Source organism: Photinus pyralis, unplaced genomic scaffold (assembly GCF_008802855.1).
Source record: "Photinus pyralis isolate 1611_PpyrPB1 unplaced genomic scaffold, Ppyr1.3 Ppyr1.4_LG9, whole genome shotgun sequence".
In the NCBI taxonomy this organism is placed as follows: domain Eukaryota; kingdom Metazoa; phylum Arthropoda; class Insecta; order Coleoptera; family Lampyridae; genus Photinus; species Photinus pyralis.
Window position 1 is genome coordinate 4,939,222 of NW_022170878.1, and position 21,916 is coordinate 4,961,137.

At 38.5% G+C, this 21,916-nt stretch overlaps 1 protein-coding gene across 2 annotated transcripts; it reads left to right on the forward strand.

The window, feature by feature from the left end:
• Window positions 1-655: 655 nt before the first annotated feature.
• On the forward strand, window positions 656-21,433 carry LOC116180122 (serine/threonine-protein kinase Genghis Khan). 2 transcript variants are annotated; one of them, XM_031499973.1, is made up of 29 exons: window positions 656-939; window positions 1,109-1,341; window positions 1,391-1,647; window positions 1,695-1,858; window positions 1,906-2,056; window positions 2,104-2,158; window positions 6,781-6,986; window positions 7,300-7,508; window positions 7,565-7,848; window positions 9,610-9,824; window positions 9,875-10,150; window positions 10,197-10,310; window positions 10,375-10,524; window positions 10,591-10,801; window positions 12,898-13,072; window positions 13,125-13,231; window positions 13,684-13,725; window positions 15,380-15,606; window positions 15,655-15,856; window positions 15,907-15,999; window positions 17,590-17,783; window positions 17,833-18,112; window positions 18,158-18,583; window positions 18,629-18,817; window positions 18,864-19,049; window positions 19,098-19,206; window positions 20,811-20,967; window positions 21,020-21,247; window positions 21,297-21,433. In XM_031499973.1, the coding sequence occupies exons 2-29, from the start codon at window positions 1,131-1,133 to the stop codon at window positions 21,405-21,407; spliced, it is 5,229 nt and encodes a 1,742-aa protein (XP_031355833.1). In that variant the 5' UTR covers window positions 656-939; window positions 1,109-1,130; the 3' UTR covers window positions 21,408-21,433. The 2 variants fall into 2 exon arrangements, with proteins under 2 accessions (XP_031355833.1, XP_031355834.1); XM_031499974.1 differs by lacking the exon at window positions 13,684-13,725 and having other exon boundaries at window positions 657-939.
• Window positions 21,434-21,916: the final 483 nt, after the last annotated feature.

Sequence of the window (21,916 nt, forward strand, 5' to 3'; positions counted from 1 at the left end):
ATTCAGCTTGCTCTGTGTTTGGAGGAGTGTCTGTATTTGTATAGGATATCTTTGAAGCCATAATGCACGCCGAAGGGCCCGCCAACGAACGCAGATTTTACGGACCGTTTTTTTGATCTTTAACTTTTTGAACTTCGGCTCTATTCATCAGGGTCAGTTTCCTCAAATGTCCTGCATTGAAAAAATGACAAACGAGATTGAATGAAATTCACAAACAATCGGGAACCTTGAACAAGGACAGTTGTTGGAATAATGGTTTGACCACACCTACAGCGTTCAATTTTGCAGATCCATCATTGGTCACTATAGTAGTGGTGGCGGTTACAGTAGACTCGTTTGCCATTTTGGAGCCCTCTGACAGTCCAAAGTGGCGATGTCGACGTCACTACTGATAGAAACCAACGTAGAGGTGTAACAGTAACATAATATACTTGTAGGTCCTTCGATTCACCCTCTCCGTTTCCATTTTTTTTAATAGAGACCAAACAGCCGGTTTTCAGTTTTGTTATAAAACCGTTTAACCAGAACGTCTCACGCTCTCATAGCCTCTATTCTTCAACAAAATCTAGGCTAATCTGATATTATTGGCTAACTCGATTTTGATTCCGTCACGTGACCATGAGGACAACTCGTGTGGGTGGGTTCCACGTTTCCAGTCCGGACCTGTTTAAATCCTCTGGAAAAATTGTCGCAATTATTCAATTTACACCAAATTATTTAACACTCAAACAAAGTTTTGGATCCAAGTAATTTGCGTTAGCTCAAGCTAATTAAAATATAATGGAGGAGGCGTAGAACAAATTCGTGTCATAACATCGAAGAGGGTCAACAATTACAGATTGGCGCAGTGGGGGTGTAAAAATGGCCGCTTGCAACAATTGAAAGTGTTTTAAATGTCACGATACAAATTCTTATTATTAATTGATCTCAATTAAGAAGGTGATTACGTTTAATTGATTTGAATAATTTGTGAAAGTAGCGTCCGTCTCACTTTGTTTTCCCCCTTGGTGGCATTTCTATTTGAAACAAGCCCTAAAAATATTAATGCCATCATATTTCGGTGACTAATCCCCGTATTTCCCCGTGCCGTGACTCGTTTTCTCCGTAGGTTCTTGTAATGTTAGCTACAGATGAGTGACGGGGTCGTTGGGGCCATGCCCGGTGTGACGGGCGAGTGGCGACTGCGGCAGTTGGAGTCCCTCTTCTTGGGCGGCCCTGTCCACGCGAAGGGTCAAAGTTTTAGCATCGAAACGCTGATCGACGTTCTGATTATATTGTACGACGAGTGCTGCAATTCAAGCCTGCGACGGGAGAAGACCGTTTCCGATTTCATCGAGTTCGGTGAGACTCCTTCAGCCGTGTAGTCGTTCTGACGCGAAAGTTTTTTCAGTTAAACCCGTCGCGACATGTATCAAATCGTTGAGGCTCACGAGAGAGGACTTCGAGATAATTAAGGTGATCGGTCGCGGCGCTTTCGGCGAAGTTTGCGTTGTTAAGATGCGCGGGTCCGATAAGGTGTTCGCAATGAAGATTTTGAACAAGTGGGAGATGCTGAAACGTGCCGAAACCGCGTGCTTTCAAGAGGAACGGGACGTACTCGTGTTCGGCGATCACAGGTGGATCACACATTTACATTTTGCCTTCCAAGTAAGTCGTACGTAATTCGGCGCTTAATTTATTCGACCCGCTTTTAGGATGAGAATAATTTATATTTAGTAATGGATTATTATTGCGGCGGTGACCTTTTGACGTTGCTTAGCAAATTTGAAGATCGTCTTCCCGAAGATATGGCTCGGTTTTATATTGCCGAAATGGTGCTAGCTATCGATTCTATTCATAATCTTAGATACGTGCATAGGTAAGTCTTTCTGCTGTGCTGACCCGTGTCATAGTCGCTCGTTTTAGGGACATAAAACCGGATAACGTACTGTTAGACGCCAACGGTCATATCCGTTTGGCGGACTTTGGTAGTTGTTTACGACTGAATGATGATGGTACCGTCCAATCCAATGTCGCTGTTGGAACGCCAGATTATATTTCACCCGAAATATTGAGGGTAAAGTGTCACAAATCTCAAGTGCAATTAGTTACGTGTGTTTTTAGGCGATGGAAGATGGGCAGGGCAGATATGGGCCGGAATGTGACTGGTGGTCTTTAGGTACAAATTTTGCTAATGCCATTTTATGTCAACATTTCATTTGGCCCCAAATTTTGGGAAAAATGGTTTAATTTTAAATGCAAATAGCATGAAAGAGTTTCAATTTTTAACCAAAAAACTGTCACCATTGAATATGCAGTAATTGTGACGGTTTTTGATAGTTTAAATTGTAAGACATAGATGTCCCTACTAACAAAAGAAATTATAATCATAGTCTGTAATGAACCATAAACAAGTTCATTATCTCTATTTGTAATTTTTTGCATACAGCATTCAAAAGTCTGACAAATTTACATAAAAATGTAAAACCTTTTCCGCCGAGGAGACAGGTGTACAAATAATGCAACAATTGAAATTCAGTAAAATTTCAAATATTAAAATAGAGAAAGAAATTCAAAACAGTGACAGGTGTATTCAAAATTTATTTTTTTCCAGTCAAAAGTAAGTGCACACGACCGAATTTTTTAGAACATTTTTAAAAATGGATTTTTTTTAAAAACCCAAAAAAAATGTTTTTTGAAATAGGGAATTTTTAAAAATTCGTAGGAACCGTGAAAATCTTAGAAACATTCTTGGCCTTTTACAATTGTTGGAAATGTCTGCGAAGACTTTTTTTAACATTTTTTTGAAAATTTGACAGAAAATAGGTGTTCTTGAAATAAAAAATTACTTAAAATTATTTTTCGTAAATTTTAAGAAATTTCGTATTTAAAGAACATCTTTTTTCCGTGAAATTTTTAATAAAATTTCTAGGAATATTTTCAAAAATATCTCTAAAAACAGGTGTACAAATATATATGTGCAACAATTAAAATTCAGTAAACTTTCAAATTTTAAAATGGAGAAAGAAATTCAAAACAGTGACAGGTGTATTCAAAATTAATTTTTTTCCAGTCAAAAGTAAGTGCACACGATCGAATTTTTTAGAAAATTTTTAAAAATGGGCTTCTTGAAAAACTCAAAAAAATGTTTTTTGAAATAGGGAATTTTTAAAAATTTGTAGGAACCGTGAAAATCTTAGAAAAATTCTTGGCCTTTTACAATTGTTAACAATGTCTGCGAAGACTTTTTTTAACATTTTTTTGAAAATTTGACAGAAAAAAGGTGTTCTTGAAATAAAAAACGACTCGTAAATTTTAAGAAATTTCGTATTTCAAGAACATCTTTTTTCCGTGAAATTTTTAATAAAATTTCTAGGAATATTTTCAAAAACATTTCTAAAAACAGGTGTACAAATATACAGTGTGTAAAGCGATGGGGTATACAAGAGGGAATTTTTTTTAAAATATTGATTTATGAAAAAAATTTATTCTTCATGATATTTTTTGCTTGCTTTGAAAGTACCAATAACGTTTCGATAATCTAAAATTTATTTATAGAAATCTGGAAAAATAATAAAATTAATTGTTTTTATTGAAAGTTATCATTCTACATTATAATCAAAATAGCGTATTGCTATCAAACCACAAACAATCGAAACGTCATTGGTACTTTTAAAGCAAGCAAAAAATATCATGAAGAATAAATTTTTTTCATAAATCGATATTTTAAAAAAATTCCCTCTTGTATACCCCATCGCTTTACACACTGTATATGTGCAACAATTGAAATTCAGTAAAATTTCAAATATTGAAATGGAGAAAGAAATTCAAAACAGTGACAGGTGTATTCAAAATTAATTTTTTTCCAGTCAAAAGTAAGTGCACACGACCGAATTTTTTAGAAAATTTTTAAAAATGGGTTTCTTTAAAAACAAAAAAAAAGTTTTTTGAAATAGGGAATTTTTAAAAATTCGTAGGGACCTTGAAACTCTTAGAAACATTCTTGGCCATTTACAACTCGTAGAAATGTCTGCAGAACATTTTTTGAACACTACAGAAAAAAGTTCTTGAAATAAAAAATGCCTTAAAATTATTTTTTCTACAACTGTCAAAAAAACCTGTCATTTTCTGACGGATTTCGAAACGCGAAGTACTAGATTTTTAAACGGTTAATTAATAAGTAAGGTTGCTATTGACAACGTGCGCGAAATCGTCAACAGTGAAAAAAAGTATTTCGCGCACGTGACAAAGTTGAACTTAAACAGCAAATTTAATTAACAATCGGTTCAGTTGTAGAAAAAATATTGTATATAACGCTAGCGCGAAGTTATTTCGCGCATTTGACTGATATTTTGACTCGGCTTCGCCTCGTCTAAATACCTTCAGTCTCAATGCGCGAAATTGAACTTCGCGCTCTTGTTATATAAATAACTATTTCGGGAATTTTAAGAAATTTCGTATTTCAAGAACATCTTTTTTCCGTGAAATTCTAAAAAAAATTACTAGGAATATTTTCAAAAAGATCTCTAAAAAAATGTCTAAGGTTTGTGAAACGAAGGGTTTCTATAATTCCTATGAATTTTTTTTGTTAATAAAATCGGGAAGAATGTTTTTAAACAGTCTCTCTTTAAAAACATTTTTATGTGATCGTTTTTAAGAAAATTTCTAAGAAAGTTTAAAGAAAGGTGTGTGAAAGGCCATGAATGAGGATTTTTTAAAATTTTTAGTAACATTTTTCGCAAAATGGCGAAAATATAAATTAAGAAATTCCCTATTTAAAAAATATTTTTGTGGAGTTTTAAAAAATATTTGTAAAAAGGTCTAAACAAAATTTGAGAAGGACAAGAATGTTTCGAAGTGGACTTCTACAGTTGCTATGAATTTTTTTTAGTAAAATCCCAAAAATATGTTTAAGAAGCTCCTTATTTGAAATTTTTTATTGTGCGTCTTTTAAAAAAATGCCTAGGAATATTTCTCTAAAGAATTTCTAAGGCCAAGATTGTTTCTAAGAGGATCTCTACGAATTTTTTTAGGTATCTAGTAAAATCGCGAACAATATTTTTAAAAATTTCAAAAACTTTTTGTGTTGGAATTTTTAAGAAAATACCTGGGAATATTTTCAAAAAGGTTTCTAATCTTAGTGAAGGTATAAGAATGTTTCTAAGAGAATTCCTACGATTTTAGGATTTTTAGTCAAAGTTAAAAATGTTTTGCATACAGCATTCAAAAGTCTGACAAATTTACTTAAAAATATAACACTTTTTCCGCAGAGGAGACAGGTGTACAAATATATACATGCAACAATTGAAATTCAGTAAAATTTGAACTATTAAAATGGAGAAAGAAATTCAAAACAGTGGCAGGTGTATTCAAAATTTATTTTTTTCCAGTCAAAAGTAAGTGCACACGACCGAATTTTTTGAAAACTTTTTAAAATGGGTATCTTTAAAAACAAAAAAAAACGTTTTTTGAAATAGGAAATTTTTAAAAATTCGTATGGCCCGTGAAAATCTTAGAAACATTCTTGGCCTTTTACAACTCTTAGAAATGTCTGTAGAACATTTTTTGAAAACTACAGAAAAAAGTTGTTCTTTAAATAAAAAATGCGTTAAAATTATTTTTCGGGAATTTTAAGAAATATCGTATTTCAAGAACTCTTTTTTCCGTGATATTTTAACAAAAATTACTAGGAATATTTTCAAAAGGTGATTTTTACGAGGGTGGTGCAACTTCAAAATTAAGTGTACACAAAGTTTAGAAAAATTTCAAAAATAAAAAAAGTGCAAATATATTTCTAGGCATATTATCAAAAAGGCCTCTAAAGGCATTTCTAATGTTTGTAAAAGCCTAAAGGTGGGTTCATAGCTCTCCGTTCATCCGTTGCGTTGATCCGTCAAACGGATAGTACATTTTGTTAAGGTTCATAGCAATCCGTCCACATTGTACATTTGCAACGTATAACCATAACCTAAATTTTATTTTGTACTGTACCCTCCGTGATTTTCAGTATGAAAAAATGATACGAAAATAAGAACACGTTGCTATCTGAATATCACCGTGAAGAACGAATAGGCGAACACTGTTAACGTACCAAACATAACCTCACTCTTGTTAAAAACGGACCAACGGAAACGTAAATGTTCAACTTCAACCAACTTTTCCGTCGTAAACGGACGACGTACGATTTAAAAATTTGCTGTCTTCTGATTGGCTAACGGACAAACGGAAACGTATGAACGGAGAGCTATGAACTTACCTTTAGAATGTTTCTAAAATGATTTCTATGGTTTCTACGATTTTTTTAAACATGTTTTAAGAAATTCTCTATTTCAAAAACATTTTTTGTGAGTTTTTAAAGAAAACGCTTAGGAACATTTTCCAAAAGGTAATTTTTGCGAGGGTGGAGCAACTTCAAAATTAAGTGTAGACAAAGTTTAGAAAAATTTCAAAAATAAAAAAAAGTGCAAATATTATCAAAAAGGTCTCTAAAGGCATTTCTAATGTTTGTAAATGGCTAAGAATGTTTCTAAAATGATTTCTATGGTTTCTACGATTTTTTAAGAATTGTTTAAAAAATTCTGTTTCAAAAACATTTTTTGTGAGTTTTTATAGAAAACGCCTAGGAATATTTTCAAAAAGGTGATTTTTGCGAGGGTGGCGCAACTTCAAAATTGAGTGTACATAACGTTTAGAAAAATAAAAAAAGTGCAAATATACAAAAAATTAAAATTTAGACAAATTTGGAAAATAAAAAAAATATATTTTAACTTTTAGAGAAAAAAATTCAGTTTGACTTTTTAGGCGTTTGCATGTACGAAATGCTCTACGGGGAGACGCCCTTTTACGCCGAAAGTCTGGTCGAAACCTACGGCAAAATAATGAACCACAAGAATTGCTTCGACTTCGCGACGGACGTCGAGGTCTCGGACGCGGCGAAGGACCTGATCCGTCAGCTGATCTGCAGCCAGGAGTTTCGTCTCGGACAGAACGGCATACAGGATTTTAAGGTGGGGGTAGTTTTAAGTTGGGCCTGACTAAAACTTGCTATTGGCGAAGCCGATGATGATAAGCACTTTCTGATGCGGTTCCACGCAATCTTGGTGGCTAGATGTACAGTCTAGGCACTGTAAAATCGTGGATAGATTGTAGCTCGCCGGTTGCTGTTGACATGTGAAATTAAATGTCGGACGCTGATGGCGGGGAACAGATTTCGACCGAATAATTTTTCGTGATTGTTCTTTAGTAATCTGAGGCTTGCTTTCACAGTATTTTTTACCGTTGCGCGTTTGGTGTGGTAGGCACTGATATTGGTCATTTTAGAATCACGCGTGGTTCGAGGGGGTAGATTGGAATGGTATCCAAGATGGCGCCGCTCCGTACATACCGGAAGTGTCCAGTCCGACAGATACATCGAATTTCGACGTGGACGATGCGGATATTCGCGTATCCGACGCCGTGCCTCCTACTGGTAACTCCGTTTTCACGGGGCTACATTTGCCTTTCGTGGGCTTTACGTTCACGCAAGGAAGGTGAGCGTCACCGCTCCACGTAGATGAGAGTTTTGCTTTATTTTTTCTTCTTGCAGTTGTATATCTGACTTAGGTTGTATTTCGACGAATATAACGTTTAACAACATTGTAAATAGTTCGGATCGGCAGATCAAGCGGAACCACGACGACATCATGTCGCTAGCTTTAAATCAGGATAAGATAGAGTTAGATAAGAAAATGTCGCCGGATAGCACGCGAAAATTACAGGACGAAATCAACGTACTTACGAAGCGAAATTGCGAGCTCGAATCTCAATTACGAAACCTCGAAGCGGGACATTCGAATGATCTTAAGCTCGACTCGGTGGACGGAGAGAGTGGTAAGTAACTGTCTTCCAAAGACGCCAATTGCAAATTAAGATTGCACTGTTTGTCACTTCAGCACGAGACTAAAAACGTTGTATTTTTGAAAATTTACACGTTATCGCTTTTGTTTCCGGACATACTTTCGTTCACGTTCGCTATAAAGCGGTATATTTTGTCAGTTTTCCTATGGTTAATAAAAAACAATCAAAGCCAAATTTTTGAATACTGCTGAGCGACCACCTATTACAAATATTTTACACCCCCCACAAAAAACCAACAAAAACCTCACGCTCATCACACAAGCCGATAACAAAAATCATAATTGAATTTCAATCACCTTTCTGTGAATTGTTAAAATTATAAAACGCTACAATGTGGAAAATTCTATTACAAGTAAATAAATACGTACACAAAATTTGCAATATACCCTGTATAATAATCTTAAATTCGAAATCCCGAAAAGCTGGCCAAAATATGAAGGCATCGAGCGATTTTTCTGCAATCGGGGTTTTTGGGTGCGCTGATTAAGAGTTTGATGTTAGATTTTCAAAAAACAAAATGGCGGATCGAACATAGCGGACAAAAATGACTCGAATTTGTTGTTTTTAAATGAAAGTCGGGTTTTTTGGGCGCGCTAATTGAGAATCAGATTGTCAATTAAAAAACAAAATGGCGGATCCAATATGGCGGATAAAAAGTACGAAAAATTGTAATTTTTTAATGAAAGTTGGTGTTTTGTGGGTGCGCTGATTGAGAATCTGATATTCAATTTTTCAAAAACAAAATGGCGGGTCAAATTTAGCGGACAAAAATAAGTAACATCGGTTTTTAAATGAAAGTCGGGGTTTTTCTTCTGATGTTAAATTTAAAAAAAAACAAAATGGCGGATATAAATTACGAAAAATATAAGAGATACAAACATTCATTTTTATTTATGTAGTGTGCAATGGCATGCGGTCACGACACTTCCCACAAAAATCTAGCCCAAACAAACAACCTTTGACTCCTGTCACAATGAAAAATTCTAATGTTGATTTTAAATTCAAAATTTGGGAGATTCGGTTGCCTTGATCAATTTCAAAGAATAAGCTACACCAATTTTCATTAACACCTGATATAATTCTTGGGCACGAACAGGAAAATCTGACATGAAAAACTATCCGGGTCGCACAATGGATTCGAATAAACAATTAATTGAACAAAACAAAATTAAAACAAAATCCCTGAAAGAAAGAAAAACTTACAAAGCCGTTTGGACATATTACACCGCACGCAAGTGGTCGACAAATAAATTACTTCCAGTTTTTTTAAAATAATCTAAATAATCTGATCGTACAAGGTTTGCGATATTCAGGCGCACTTAACTCGCTGACAGCTTCTGGAAATTCACTTGTTCTTGATACTTTTTCAACTTGACAAAACTTCCGAAATCGGACAAGACGCGTTAAACTTCTTACACCACTTTGGTTAATTAGCTTCTGCTTGATTATAAAAATGGCATACTGCGTCTTCAAGTAAACAAATAGGGCTGACTGCCCGTAAAAAATTCGCGTGAACAAATGGACGCGCTGTTCAACCGTCGCGAAACCAGCCGCCTCGCTTTTACGTTGATTCCAGTATTTAAGGGAGCACCGCGTTCATCATAAAATAATCTCCTTCATTTTTTGACTTTTGGCTATCTTTTCGGGATTAAGCAATTACAGGTGTAAATGCATATGCAGCAGACTACCGCACAACAAACAATAAAAAACGAATGTATATTTGCATGCTTTCAGGCAAATCGAAAGAATTGGAAAAAATCGTCAAAATTCTAAAGCAAGAAAAGGACGAGGCGTTAAAAGATAAACAGGACTTGTACGAGAAAATTAAGCTACAAGATAAAGAGCTGAAGGACGCGTTAGCACAACGAAAACTGGCAATGGCAGAGTACTCGGAGGTGTCCGATCGGCTCTCCGAGCTGCGACAGCACAAGCAGAAGCTCTCTCGACAGGTTTGCAACGGTCGACCGAAGGATGACTCGCTGACCTTTACTCGTTTCAGGTTAGGGACAAGGAGGAGGAGTTGGAGACGGCGATGCAAAAGGTCGACGCGCTCAGGCACGATATACGTAAGGCGGAGAAGCTTCGGCGCGACTTGGAGTCGCGAATCGAAGAAGCGCTGGCCGAAGCTTCGAAGGAGAGAAAACTACGCGAGCGATCCGAGGAGTACTGCCGTCAGATACAGGTCGAGTCGGATCGGTTGCGCGTCCGAAGCGACATCGGATCGCGCGATCAGCAAGACGCGCAACGGCTCAAGGCGGAGCTGGAAAAACTCGAGGTAACCCCCGGTCAACCTCCGGTTCCGATCTAACCTCATTTTTTAGCTTCAGTACAACGAAAGTCTAACGCAACAGCAGGCGAGGTACAACATGGAGCTTTCGTCGTTACGAGAGCAATTGAACGAGGCCGAAAATCACCGGGACATCTTGGAGCGAGAGGTTAGCGCACAGTTTCGCATTTGTCACGTTTTTCGATTTTTTTTTCTATCATTCTCGCACTTAGGTACATTTATTAAAAGATCGACAAGAGAAAGCTAGGGTAGAGACGATCGCCGACTCTGAGCAGGTCATAATGGAATTAAATCGCCGGCACGAACGAGAAAAAATTATGTTGCGGGAGGACAATAGTAAATTGCACTCGAATATTAATTTAGTGAGTTTTGTTTTCGTTAAAATCGCGTAAGCGACTTTCGGCCTTATTTAATCGTATATTCTTCAGTTGACAGAGCAAATGTCGCATCTGCAAAACGATCGGGCGGCAATCGAAGCGGAGTACGAGCAGTTGCGCAACAAGCAGGAGAGCCTGGGCCAGTGGGAGTCGCAGCTGTCCGAGATTATTCAGTGGGTTAGCGACGAGAAGGATGCCCGCTCGTATCTCCAAGCGCTCGCTTCGAAGATGACCGAGGAGTTGGAGTATTTGAAGCATTCAGGTCAGTTCGCTGTTTCGTGTTCTTCACTTCCGCTCCTTTGTCTTCTCCTATCCTCCAGTTCCTTTTGGGTCTTCCGCGTGGCCTCCCAGATCTTTGATTTTCAACCCCTGGTCCTATACTGGTCTTCCTGTTGCTGTCCACCTAAGTTAAGAGACGGAGAGATGGATAAATGGACAGACTGAAACAGAGACAGAAGGTGACACACTCTAACGTGGACGGAGACAAGAAGACATAGACAAAGGCAGACAGAGATATGTAGACCAGAAAGAAAAAGACGGAAACCGGTCAAGGTCAACGTAAAGTATGGTTAATGAGCTGCTCCATTATTTTTAGTTTCATATTTTTCTCCTACGTCAACGTAAAGCGCAATGATCTAATCGGCGCTAAAGGTCAATAATCCCATTTGTGTGGCGACATATTCCATTTTCAAGGTCATCTATGGTGTATGTCCTAATTTCTAATGGTGTCATTCTTTAATTTTTAAGTAAGTAATTCATCGCGTCCATGTTTGTGTTCCTGTTCGCGTTCACGTTTGGTTTATTTGATGACCTTAAAGATAAAATATACCACAAAAAATGAATTCCTTGGTGTTAACAAAAAAATAAACCTGAACCCATACGTACACGCGAACCATAAACGTAGGCGCGATGAATAAAAAATGACACCACAAAAAATGAGGACATTGACTGTGGATAACCTTGAAACTGAGGTCCTTGACTTTTAGGGGCAACACCTGAGCTTTGCCTGGACTTACTTTCCAAGGTCGCACTTGCATTTGGAAAGATACAGAGACCGAAAGAGAGAGACAGAGACACACGGTTTTATAAATAGATCAAGATCTGTGTACCAAAACATCAGAGCCAATTTTCAGTATTAGACACGTACTCTACAGCTATTTCTGTCTGACAGGCGTTTGAGAACTCTAAAAACTCTAACTCTTACTCTTTGTAAAGGCTGTAGGGGGTCCCAAAGAAATCAGATAGACACTGGTTTAAATGCCTTTAAAGCTACTGAAGAGTGTTCCATTCTCTGAAAGTTTCTAAAAGACGCATGGTGGAGATTGGAGACAGTTGCAACCTCTAAATACCCGTGAAAATTCATGCGACCTGGTAAAGGCTAATTTTTAAAAACTTCAAAAACAGTGGCTCTTGGAAACTTTGAAACCATTTGCTGCTCTTACAGACTCTTTAAGACTCATGAAACCTTTTAAAGACACTTAGATGCTTTTAAACATTGAACGCCTTGTAGAGATTCTAAATAGCAGGCACCGGAGACTCTTTGAGGACATAAGCGACCCGTAATAGCTCTCAGAGACTGCAAAGCTCTTCAAGGTTTGGCCTTCAAACACTAACACCTCTGAAATGCTTCGTGTAGTGTAGGTTTTCAAAATTGTTGGCAGATTTTTAAAGTTTAATAAATAAAGGCTCCTTTTCTGAAGTTTAGGTTCTTAAACTCCCCTTAGGACTCTCAAAGGCTCAAAAACTCTTAAAGGCTCAGCTATCAAAGAAAAGAGAAAATCTCAAGGATTTTTCAAGTCTTTTAAGGCTTTCAAAAGCCCATTAAAGGTTCCCCAACCATTTAGAAGACCCTTGGACACTATAAATCCTTGGGAGAGTCTTTAAGGTTGTCAAATAACAACCCTTTAGATGTTTAGAACCTATTGGAGACTATTGGGTTTGTGAAGACTTAAAACCTTTAAAAGTACTGAGAAACTAGTTACGAACCTTTAAGGGCAGAGTCTTTAAAGATATTTATTTTTGAGAGTGTTTAAGAATTCCCGTTAATAGAATTAGGATTTAATGGTTTTTAAGAGTGTTTGAAGGCCTTAAGACCTGAAAAGGTTTTTGTGAGTTGTTAAGGGATTAGTCTTTAAGAACCTTCAGCAAACCTCAAGATTTGTCATTAGGAGGAATTTTAAATCGCTCACTCCTCAATGACTCTTGACCCAGGTTTTTCACTACTTTTGAAGGATCTTAAATATTGCTCAGAGCTTTGAATACTCTTCAAAGAGAAAAATGCATTTAAAGGACGATACGAGCTTTAAAATTGCAAGAGTCGTTCCAATTCAGCTCGCTCAATTGCGGAACCTGTTCAAGGTGTCTCGAACGCGGTGGTCACGGGCGACAAGAACTGGCGAAATCGGCGTTCGCAGAAGTTGGACAAGATGGAGCTGCTCAACTTGCAGAGCTCGCTCCAGTCCGAGATTCAGGCGAAGCAGACGATCAGCGAGGATCTGAGCAAGACGAGGGCGGAACTGCTCGCCGCGCAAAAGTAGGTGCCTTTGCTTTTCGTTTTTGGTCGTAATCTGGGTGTGCCTTTTTAGGGAGCTGCGCGATTACAGACAACGAAACGATGCCTTAAACACGGATCTGAAACGGAAAGATAAGCAGATAAAGGATCTGCAAGGTCGGCTGGATTCGGGAGAAGGATGTGAGTATAAATTGTCAAGTTTTATTCGACGTATTGCGAAATGGCAAAGTGTATCCGACATTGTAGCCAAAAAGAGTTTTGTAAAAAATGTACGTTGGCTGCAGTGTATATTAGCACTCCTAGGCAGATAATAGTAACTGTATATTGTACAGTTCGGTCATGGTTACGTCAGATCCCTCTGGTGATTGGTGTTACGTCATGCTTCTGGGGCATCATGTTATTAGTTTTGCGCCTTTACGGTGGTTCGCAGACTGTTGTATGAAAACAATTTTTGTTTGTGATTTTTTCGTAGTCTAATTGTTAATTGTTGATATATTTGCGAGTGTATATATTGTAAAGTGACGATTTGATTATTTTCTTTTCTATTAATTTGTTTTTAACTCGTTTTAATAAAAATTATTCCACGGAGGATCTTTTAAGTGTAGTGAACTTTAAAAAAATGTTGCAAGCAGCGAGTATCGGAATGCCGGCCTGCGCTCGACACCAAAGCAAGGGTTTGTTCTTATATTACTAAGCAAGCACCTTAGCATAACTTAGCTTATTTATTTTTATGTATCCATCCATGGCTTGGAGTGCTAATATTGCATAGAGTTTTTTACTATTTTTATAAATGTTCTTTGCCGCTAATACATTTGTTATATTTTAGCATTTTTGTGTGGTTTTAGATAATCATTTTGTCATCTGATCTGTTGTTTTTTGTTTAGGTGCTACTAAATCAGTTTTTAACTTTTAAGGTACTAATTGTCTTTTAAAAGGATACGAGCATATCAATGTCAATTACGATCAGTTGTGCAAAAGTCGCCAGTAAAGAGGACATACAGAAATAGCCAGTACTCCAATTTGGAGATGAGAAGGGAAGGTATCATTATAGACATGAAATCATCACCGCTTCTTTTTATATATTTTACACAACTTTTTAATATTATTTATAAAAGGCTTTACTGGATTTTGCAGGTGCCAACTTTTCTTCTGATTCTGCAACAAGCCACTGAATGGATGATGTATTTATTATCTTTTTCAACCGAAGTAATTTTTTTACATAGACGGCGATTTTTATAAGCAAATCGCTATCATTATTGAATTAAGAATAAGCAGCCCAATAAATTAGACATGTATTCGAGTATAACGTCATTTTTAAGTTGTAGGTATAATAACGCGTATATTATTGGTCTCTAAAGCACTGGCAGCACTCGTTGCGCATGTTTTAAAGACTGGATCGTACTAAAATTAATAAATTATGCGAATATTTGCATTCACGCTCGACGGGAAGTGGGATAACAATGGCGTCGTAACGACCTGAATACGGCTCATCTAACTATCTACAGACCTTGATACTAAAAAGCAACAGCGCTCAGATCTTCAGGTCCATAAAGTTAGCAACGACTTTCGACAATGTTACGTCATCGCCAAAATTGACACCCCTAAAAAAGTTAGGATTGAAACATTTTCGGGGAGGGGCCCCAAAGCAATCAGATAGACACTGGTTTAAATACCCTTAAAGCTACTGAAGACTGTTACAAGTTTCTAAAAGATGCATGGAGGAGATTGGAGACAGTTAAAACCCCTAAATACCCGTGAAAACTCATGAGACCTGGTAAAGGCTAATTTTTAAAAACTTCAAAAACAGTGGCTTTTAGAAACTTTGAAACCATTTGCTACTCTTACAGACTCTTTAAAACTCATGAAACCTTTTAAAGACCCTTAGATGCTTTTAAACATTGAACGCCTTGTAGAGCTTTACCCCATACAAAATTCGGCTCTTGCAGAGAGGTAAATGTGTGAAATTCTAAATCGGTCGGTGTGTCGTTGCGATAAGCTCGGTTTGGTTATACTCATACCAGTGCTGACGTCACCTTACTGGAAATGGTCGTTGCTAACGTTAGGGACCTCGCATCTTCTCAATGTAAATTGCAACCTTGTTGGCCGACGTTTCGATATTTTGCGCGTAAGTGATCATGGTCTCTAACGAACAACAAAAACTACTCTCGGCCGAAAGAGAATATTCACTTTCGTGCAATCCAAGTCTGATCGTTTCAACATTCAAATAAAAGAAAGTATGCTCTTGTCCCTTTCTGTTATTTGTAATTGTCCTTATTTTTCCCGCAACCCGTACAACCGTTTAATGACGTACGCGTAATTTCTTTTTAGTTCTCGAACGTCCGTCGTCCCAAATGTCGTATCTAGATCAATTTCTAAAAGAAACGAACTCAACGCAACAATCTCAAGTGCACGCCGTCCAACAGCAGCAGTACGAGGCGAGCACCGTTCAAGGTCTTCTCTACCAAGGCTCGATGGAATCGGAAGACGGCGACATCGAAGACAACCGCGCGCTCAGCGTTACGAACTCGAAGAGCAACCTGTCCGAATTGAGCTTGGTAATCTCGCGACTCGCCCCGATCCTCTTAAAGGAACCAATTTTCTAGCACGACGCCCAATCGCCGGTCAAGCACAAGTCGCACCAGTTCTTGGTTCGTACGTTCTCGAGCCCGACGAAGTGCAGCCACTGCACGTCGTTAATGGTCGGTCTGATGCGTCAAGGTATGGTCTGCGAAATTTGTGGGTTTACGTGTCACACGTCGTGCTGTCCTCATGTGCCCGTTGTGTGTCCCGTTCCGGCCGATCAAAGTAAGTTGCTTTAAGTCGCGAGTCCTGTTAGACTCATCTCTCATGATTAGCTAAGCGGCCGCTTGGGATCGATCCGACGAGGGGAATTGGAACCGCGTACGAGGGGTACGTTAAGGTGCCCAAGCAGGGAGGCGTTAAGAAAGGTAGGTGGCTCGCGTACGTGCTCGCTTTTCCATAATATCATCGGCGCGAAGTTTTTTCAACGTATGAAGTATCCGTCACATGTCGAAGCCGTTGGCAGAGCTTCAATTAAAAGATGGCGCTGGAAGGTGTATAGGAGAAGTTCTGTCTGTTGTCGGCGTTTGGCTGTTAAGATGAACTACCTCTTCGAAAGTTTCAAAAATTGCGTTTTTTCTTTAATTTTTTTGCAGCAACACGAACTAATGACATTACCTTACAAAGTTCCAAATGGCACGGCCCTCCCTTGAAAAAGGCTCCCTCCGAGAAAAAATGGAAACTGGATCACTTTGGGATGATACAGTTGAAATTTTATTAACACGAGCGCCGAACAAGTTTAGGCACGGTTTTAAAAATATGGCTCTACTCCAATTCAGACCCACGAACAATTCACATTTTTTCCGCGATTCACAAACTGCACGGAAACTTTTATATCCTCCAGTCAGTCTCTTGGCTCGCACACTATCGCGATCGAGGTTGAGCTGGAACGGAACCAAAGCAAATGTCTGCTCTATTTCATTCCTCCGACTCCCAACGATTCTAGGCAACCTCGCAGTTAGCCCGGGGGTCGCCGTAATCTCTATACTCACTACCGCTCACCTTTCGTATGAAGCGGTGCGTATGCATATTTTTCTATACTTAAGGTGAGTTCTTAGTTCCGTTCATACATTTCTGTTTGTCCGTTAGCTAATCAGAAGACAATAAAATTTAAAATCGTACGTCGGCCGCTTATGACGGAAAAGTTGCTTGAAGTTGAACATTTACGTTTCCGTTGGTCCGTTTTTAACAAGAGTGAGGTTATGTTTGTTACGTTTCTGTTTGCTTATATGGCAAACGGAAAGTTTCTAGAAAAATCACGAAAGATTTTCGAGAATTACCGAATAAGCAGATCACATTTACTGGAAAAAACACGTCACTCCCGCCTTTATGATCGCCGGTGACTAATCTTGATAGACTTGAAAGCGCCCCGAGGTCTAGAATATTCGCTACAGTATGATCTGAAAAATCCAAGTATTAAATTATCACAATGTCATCAACCTCCCATTAATTAATGGACAGTTCCCTCTTCCTGAATTGATATTTGTGTCAAAAACATTTTCAAATGTATGGTTTCCGTTATAATTTTAGCCTATCGCTTTCCCCTCTTTCAAGTGGATGAAAAGTTTGAATTTTTTAATTCAGAAAAACTTGGGAGTTTTGAAAAAGCACATCTGCAACTAATTCCCAAATTGGGATATATTTTGAAAACTTAAAAAAAATGGAAAATCCGATTTCAACAAATTAGCACCCCAAAAAAAAGGCAATTTTTTTTATAGGTACACACAAAATTCGAGATGTGAAAAAGCACATCTGCAGCTAATTTGATCGAAAGTTTTATGGTTTACTATAACAGCAAGTTGTCAGTTGATAAGTAGCCAGTTGAGAGGACGCGCTCTACCTAAAAGAAAATAAATTTGTGCAAATTCTATCTGAATCTTCCAGCGCCATGGCTGAATCAGCGATGTGTCGGGCGCTTCTCGTCGGTATTCCCTGCTGTACTCTCATCTTGTGTTTAGGTTGGGTACGGCAGTTTGTCGTCGTGTGCGACTTCAAGCTGTTCCTCTACGACATCTCGCCGGATCGCAACGCGCTCCCCAGCATTCACGTCGCTCACGTCCTGGACATGCGCGATCCGCAATTCACCGTGACGAGCGTGCGCGAATCGGACGTGATTCACGCGAACAAAAAGGACATCCCGTGCATCTTTCGGGTAAGTTGTACTTCGGTCGGGCGACGTATTTCGACTCGGGAGTGTTTAGATAACCAGCTCGCTGATGGAGCCGCCCGGTCCTCGAAACTCGACGCTCATGCTGGCCGACTCGGAGAGCGAGAAGAACAAGTGGGTCGTCGCCCTCTCCGAACTGCATCGTATACTGAAACGAAATAACCTGCCGAATACCACAGTGCTTGTGGCTAGGGATCTTGTAGATAATTCTTTAGCTCTTATTAAGAATACCTTAAGTGCCGCCATTATTGATCCGGATCGGGTCGTCGTCGGAGCCGAAGAGGGGCTCTACTGCGTGGATTTGGACCGAACAGGTTTGAAACTTCGTTCGGTTGAGGTTTTTCACTTTGTCCTTGTAGAAATCGCGCGTGTCGGTGACGGTAAGAAGATTTATCAATTGGAATACATCAGCGAGGAGCATTTATTGGTGGTGGTCAGCGGGAAACAAAGGCACGTACGGCTCGTGCCCATTCGCGCACTAGACGGGGACGATACGGAATGGATCAAAGTTGCGGAGAGCAAGGGTTGCTCAACGTTAGCCATCGGAGCGGTTCTCCAAGCGCCTCTAACATTTTGCCTTTGCGTCGCCGTGAAAAAACAACAAAACTCTTCGGCGATTATCGTGTACGAAATAACACGCACCCGAACCCGTCACCATCGTTTGCGAGAGCTGGGGTTACCGGTCACCGTGCAAAGCCTGCAGCTGCTCTCCGACGGAAAACTGTGCGTCGGGTCGTCGTCGAATTTCACCTTGTACAGTCTGCAAGGCGACCAACCTCCAATTTGTAAGTGATCCTCGGCTGCCCCACGTCGCTCACTTTCATTTACAGCTTTGCTCCATCCCGAAAATCCCCTGCAAGCAACGCTGGCGTGCAGCGGAGTCGAAGCGCTACGCGTCATCGAGCTGCCCCGCAACGAGTTTCTCTTAGTTTTCGGCACCTTAGCTGCGTACGTCGATCGGCACGGACGCAAATCACGCGACCGCGAGATCATGTATCCCGCACTTCCGACCGCCATCTGTGAGTAGCCGTCGCGGCGAAATCCGAGCTAATCCGACCTTTGCAGGTTATCGCGACGGGCACCTGATCGTTTACAGCGAAACGCACATCGACATTTTCAATTGCGCCACCGGCGAGTGGGTGCAGACGTTGAACATAAAGAGGGCGAAACCGCTAAACGACAGCGGTAGCCTTTCGATGTGCGTGATTCACGACTTGTGCCATTTATTGTATGTTTCGAACATCCATCAACGTAAGTCGTCTTCTCGATCTTTCACTTCTTCATTGTCATTTTCGATAGGTGAACTTATAAATCTGGACAACCTCGTCGTGCAAGATCGCGAAGGTAGAACGTTGCAGCGGCCGAGGAGACGATTTTCGCTACGCGAGGGTAACAGGGCACAGCGATTGTAAGTTTAATTTTAATTTCCGTCCTGTGTTGATCGCACAACCTAAAAAGTTCCATTACAGTACCCCCTTCTATATAATTTCGTCATCTAACAGCAAACTTTGATATTAAATTATCACAATGTCATCAACCTCCCACTAATTAATAGACAGTTCCCTCTTCCTGAATTGAAATTTGTGTCAAAAACATTTTCAAATGGATGATTTCCAGTATAATTTTAGCCTATCGCTTTCCCTTTACTGCGCCCCCTCCTTCAAGTGAAATTTGAAAAAGCACATCTGCAACTAATTCCCAAATTTGGAAATATTTTGTTAAAAAATAGAAAATCCGATTTCAACAAATTAGCACCCCAAAAAAATGCAAAATTTTTTTGATACACACAAAATTGGAATTTTTTAATTCAGAAAAATTTCAGAAAAACTGGGAAGATTTGAAAAAAGCACATCAGCAGCTAATTCTCAAATTCGGAAATGTTTTGAGAACTTAAAAAATCGAAAATCTGATTTCAACAAACTAGCACCCCAAAAAAATGCAAATTTTTTTTGATACACACAAAATTTGAATTGTTTAATTCAGAAAAATTCTAGAAAGACTGGGGATATTTGAAAATCTGCAGCTAATTCCCAAATTCGGAAATATTTTGAGAACTTAAAAAATAGAAAATCGGATTAGCACCCCAAAAAATGCTAAATTTTTTGGATACACACAAAATTAGAATTTTTTAATTCAGAAAAATTCCAGAAAAACTGGTGAGATTTGAAAAAAGCACATCTGCAATTAATTCTCAAATTCTTTTTTTTTAAGTACTTTATTCCATAGACAAACTAGTGTAGAAATTGTCAACAAATATTTAAATTACGAGTAGGTACATTAAGTATTATATAGGTAACAAACAAATTACACATTAAATAGCGACAAACAAATATTTTGATAAGAAAATCTGATTTCAACAAATTAGCACCCCAAAAAAATGCAAAATTTTTTTGATACACCCAAAATTTGAATTTTTTAATTCAGGAAAATTTTAGAAAAATTGGGGAGATTTGAAAAAGCAAATCTGATTTCAACAAATTAGCACCCCAAAAAAATTGTAAAATACACACAAAATTTGAATTTTTTAATTCACAAAAATTCCAAAAAACTGCGGAGATTTGAAAAAGTACATCTGCAGCTAATTTCCAAATTTGGAAATATTTTGAGAACTTAAAAAATAGATAATCTGATTTCAACAAATTAGCACCAAAAAAATGCATGATACACACAACATTTGAATTTTTTTATTCAGAAAAATTCCAGAAAAATTGGGTAGGTTTGAAGAAGCACATTTGCAGCTAATTCGAAAATTCGGAAGTATTTTGAGAACTTAAAAAAACAGAAAATCTGATTTCAACAAATTAGCAGTCCAAAAAAAATGCAAAATTTTTTTGATACACACAAAATTTGAAAACTGGGGAGATTTGAAAAAGCACATCTGCAGCAAATTCCCAAATTTGGAAATATTTTGAAAACGTAAAAAATAGAAAATCTGATTTCAACAAATTTAGCACCCCAAAAAAAAATGCAAAATGTTTTTGATACACCCAAAATTTAAATTTTTTAATTCAGAAGCATGGACCGGCGATCGAAATTGATATCCGCGCCGACAAACTTCAATCACATCAGTCACATGGGCCCCGGCGAGGGCATTCAGCGTCAGCGCCTGATCGACCTGACCACGGTGGTCACCACGCCCGATCCGGGCTACGTACAGCTGCAGAGTAAGGTAATAGATTCGCTTTCTGCAAGTGTTCGCGCAATAACCGAAACAATTGAAGCCATCGAAAATGGCGCCCCTACCTCCGAAACAGATCGAACGGCGACGACCCGAGATATCGAACCCGACCCCGATCAAGTCGACGTTTCCCGCCTACAACAGCGTAAAGAGGGCGGCGCCGCCGCGACCGCGGGATCTTCCGCCGGCGTTGCCACGACCAATCGATCCGTCGCCGTCACCCGACCCCGCCAGTATAGGTAGCATGTCTTCGTTACACGACATAATTAAGGTATGATGTTAAGGTTTTTTTTTTAAATTTCGTGACCAATTTAATTTAGGGAACCGAGAAGAGCAGTCCACGTCATTCGATAGCGAGTAACAATAGTTCAAATTTATCCACGCCACCGTCACCTCAAGCCGAGCACCACAGTTCAAGTTACGAGAGCTAAGCGTTTCGTTACGAGAGAGAGAGAAAGAAAATATTATATACAATAGTTGTTATAAGAGGAATGAAAAAAAATTTAGTGCCCAAGTTATAGATTTCGTCGTAGATTTGCATATAAAGAAAAAATCGAATAGTTTTTAGATTTATACAGAATGTTCCTGTATAAAGTTGACTGAGTTAGTTACCTCGGCATAGATTTTGCTATAATCATTGAGTGTTTCTCGAGCAAATTAATTATTTACTAAAATTTGTAGATAAACATAGGGCTCTGTACTTACTGTATAATTTCTCACATTATTTATTCCCATTTGAATAATAACGATTAGTAATAAGAGCGGTCAATTACAATTTTTGGTGTACATTAGAAAGACTAATCGATTAATAGTACAACTTTAAGTTTTCATTGATGAACAGTGAGACAATATATTTGTGATCGTTGACGAGACGAACTTCTGTAATGTACTTTTTAAGCTAGTCACGATTACAAATAATAAACAAATTTTTATGCATAAA